This window comes from Cucurbita pepo, unplaced genomic scaffold (genome assembly GCF_002806865.2).
Source record: "Cucurbita pepo subsp. pepo cultivar mu-cu-16 unplaced genomic scaffold, ASM280686v2 Cp4.1_scaffold002040, whole genome shotgun sequence".
Classification (NCBI taxonomy): domain Eukaryota; kingdom Viridiplantae; phylum Streptophyta; class Magnoliopsida; order Cucurbitales; family Cucurbitaceae; genus Cucurbita; species Cucurbita pepo.
The window spans coordinates 1-3,386 of NW_019648137.1; the positions used below are offsets into that span (position 1 = coordinate 1).

At 41.2% G+C, this 3,386-nt stretch overlaps 1 protein-coding gene across 2 annotated transcripts; it reads left to right on the forward strand.

Moving 5' to 3' along the window:
• The first annotated feature begins 944 nt into the window (after positions 1 to 944).
• LOC111786578 (BOI-related E3 ubiquitin-protein ligase 1-like) lies at positions 945 to 2,933 on the forward strand. 2 transcript variants are annotated; one of them, XM_023666811.1, is made up of 5 exons: positions 945 to 1,072; positions 1,136 to 1,505; positions 1,613 to 1,704; positions 1,828 to 2,207; positions 2,295 to 2,933. In XM_023666811.1, the coding sequence occupies exons 2-5, from the start codon at positions 1,459 to 1,461 to the stop codon at positions 2,802 to 2,804; spliced, it is 1,029 nt and encodes a 342-aa protein (XP_023522579.1). In that variant the 5' UTR covers positions 945 to 1,072; positions 1,136 to 1,458; the 3' UTR covers positions 2,805 to 2,933. The 2 variants fall into 2 exon arrangements, with proteins under 2 accessions (XP_023522579.1, XP_023522580.1); XM_023666812.1 differs by lacking the exon at positions 945 to 1,072 and having other exon boundaries at positions 1,085 to 1,505.
• The last annotated feature ends 453 nt before the right edge of the window (positions 2,934 to 3,386 follow it).

The window sequence follows — 3,386 nt, forward strand, 5'->3', positions numbered from 1 at the left end:
AATAAATTAACTATAAAATCCCATAAATAGTGCGTTAATTTCATAACAGTAAATGTTAATTTAATTCATATAATATAATAAGAATAAATGGTAATTTCTGAAGTAAAAAAAGAATGGAAAAATTAGAGTTGATGGTTGGCACAGTTAGCGAAGCCATTGTCCCACGAGAGGGAGAGGGGGGGAGAGAGAGAGAAGGTATGGGCCATTTGCGAACAACTCCAACACAAGACGTGGAGATGGGTACAGAAGCAGAGCTGCACGCCCATCAACCACTTTATTTTTGGAATTACTTGTTGATAATCCATGGATTTTAGGGAGGAAAAATAGGGAGAAAAATAAAGATGAAAATCAGTTGGGGAAATTAAGAAAGGAAAATAAAAATAAAAATAAAAATAAAAAAGGAGGGATTTTTTCAAAGATGAAAGAGAGTGATCCTGGAGAAAAGCCAGCACCGATTCCAACCCCACGAGAAGAGAGGAAGAGAAGGAGAGGGAAGCAAAAAAANAACTCCAACACAAGACGTGGAGATGGGTACAGAAGCAGAGCTGCACGCCCATCAACCACTTTATTTTTGGAATTACTTGTTGATAATCCATGGATTTTAGGGAGGAAAAATAGGGAGAAAAATAAAGATGAAAATCAGTTGGGGAAATTAAGAAAGGAAAATAAAAATAAAAATAAAAATAAAAAAGGAGGGATTTTTTCAAAGATGAAAGAGAGTGATCCTGGAGAAAAGCCAGCACCGATTCCAACCCCACGAGAAGAGAGGAAGAGAAGGAGAGGGAAGCAAAAAAAAGGAGGAGGAGCAGAATAATAAGGCCAACAACAGGGCGCCCTCTCTCTCCCCTCTTGGACTCATTCGTTTCAATCGCATCTCTCTCTCTCTCTCCCTTCATTTACTTTCTTTTTTATAACAGAGGAGAGAGGCAGAGAGATTTTGAATTACCCAAACAATGAAGAAAGTTTAGACATAGATAAGAGATTGGGAAACAAAAGCATTATAAAACAAAGAAAGGAAGAAAAGGAGAAGGGAAAGATGGTGAGGAGAAGGGGAGGAATGGTGGTGGTGAAGGTGAAACTGGTGGTGGTGAAGGTGAAACTGGTGGTGGTGAAGGTGAAACTGGTGGTGGTGAAGGTGAAACTGGTGGTGCCCTCTTACCAGACATAAATTCATTTCCCCTACGAACTCCATTATCTCTCTCTCTCTCCTATTCAACACTCCGTCTACTCCTAAGACTTGAGAGGGTGGGAAGAACAGCATCTTCCTTGTCTTTCATGCTTCCCTTATGCTTCCTTTTATTATTGCCATCCTTCATTCCCAATCTTCTTCACGTTGCTCCATAAACACACCCACCACCACCACCACCTTCTTTTTTTAACTTCCCTTTTGCTTTTTTTCTTCTTCATCTTCTCCATACCCTTCTTCTATCAATCGATTCCTTCTTTGTTTCCCCCCCTATGGCTGTTCAGGCTCAATATCCTTCTAATGTTTTGCTCTTAAACAGGTATGTATATGCGGATGATTCTGTTTTTCTCTTCTATGCCAATTCTTGATTTGGGGTTTTTCGAATCCCTCATGCTTGGGTTTTGCATTTTGGTTTTCTAATTGCAGAAACGGTCAAGAAGGGCATGATTATCCATTACAGCCACAACCAGGAGGTTTTCTTGACCAGACTCATATGGTGTTTAACAACAGTATGGGCGGTGAGATTTTTGCACATTGTTTTAGGCTGAAATTATTCTTCTGTTAGAACGCCGGAAGTATTTCTATCAATTTGAGTTCGTACCTTTCAATAAATCAATCAATCCGGTTTCTGATGAAAGCAGGAAACAATTCTCGCAAAAGAGGAAGAGAAATTTCAACTGCCATTACGTCCATCGCGGCTCCGATCAATCTCGCTGCGGTACAGCAACCTCGTCCTCCTCTTCTTGTTGACCTCGCCAAACTCCACAACCACCAAAACAATGTCGTCTCCACTGGCCTCCGCCTGTCCTCCGGCGAACATCAACTGAATCAACCGCCGCAACAGCAACATCAACAACAACAACAACAACAGCAACAGCAACATCATCAACAACAGCAACATCAACATAATCACAATCTCGTCCCTCAATCATCATCGGCTTTCTTCTCGCTATTATCAGACGATTTCGCCTCCAATTTCAAACGGCAACAAGACGAAATAGATCAATTCCTTCAAGCACAGGTCTCAACTCACTCCATAACGCAGAAACAAATTTCATATCGAGAGAACTTTTTCTGAATCGGTTTCGTTTTCCATTTCAAAAAACAGGAAGAGCAACTCCGGCGCACATTAGCAGAGAAAAGACAGAGACACTACCGTGCGCTTCTGGATGCGGTGGAGAAATCGGTATTCAGAAGATTAAGAGAGAGGGAGGCAGATGTGGAAAAGGCAACTCGTCGAAACGCCGAGTTAGAAGCACGAGCCGCCCAGCTTAGCATCGAGGCACAAGTCTGGCAAGCCAAAGCTAGGGCACAAGAAGCCACCGCCGTATCTTTGCAGGCACAACTACAACGAGCGATGTCCAGCGGCGGCGGAGGTGGAGGCGGAGGCGACGGAGGAGATGGCGGCACCGCCGATGATGCCGAGTCGGCTCACATTGACCCGGACCGAGTCGCTATTTTGGGACCGAGTTGCAGAGAGTGTAGAAAGCGCTTGGCGTCGGTGGTGCTTTTGCCGTGCCGTCATCTCTGCCTCTGTACAGACTGTGATCGAGTGGCTCAGACTTGCCCGTTGTGCCACATTCAGCGAAGCTCCAGCGTAGAGGTCTTTCTCTCGTAGGGCCCAATCCCACGGCCCATTGCGGGTTACGCCTATAAACCGGCCCAGACAGTTCAATTGGCGGTTTTTTTCCTTCTTTTTTTCTTAAAATTTTAAAAAAAGTATTTAAGTAATAAAAGAATTACATTACCTTTTTTCATTATTATTTTTCGAAATATTCTGATAGACCATCCGAAATTATTTTTTTTCCTTCTTTTTCCTTTTTTCTTTTTTGGAATGGCCGTGGAGGTAATGTAAATTGGCCACATTGCGGATTTTCCTTTCTTTTTTTTATTTTAATTTTTATGGAATTTCATTCATTCATCTCCTAAATTATTTATTCAAAAAACTTCTTCCACGTCAATGAATATTTTCATATTATATATCTTAGGTTAAAGGTTTATTTATATCTTCTAATTTATATTATATTAAAACATCTTATTTTGCGACTAATTAATTATAAATAATTGTATGGGATTTGTTTACAAAAGTTTGGGCTTGTATTGGGCCGGATACATCATGGGCCTTCAACGAAATGGGCCTGAACAAAATGGGCCCATGCCTTTAAGTCCATATCTTACTTTATTATAAAAAATTATTCTT

Coding starts and splice junctions, on each gene's coding strand:
- LOC111786578 (XM_023666811.1), top strand. CDS start 1,459: ATGGCTGTTCAGGCTCAATATCCTTCTAATGTTTTGCTCTTAAACAG. Junction 1,506..1,612: donor AATGTTTTGCTCTTAAACAG/GTATGTATATGC, acceptor TTCTAATTGCAG/AAACGGTCAAGAAGGGCATG. Junction 2,208..2,294: donor ATCAATTCCTTCAAGCACAG/GTCTCAACTCAC, acceptor TTCAAAAAACAG/GAAGAGCAACTCCGGCGCAC.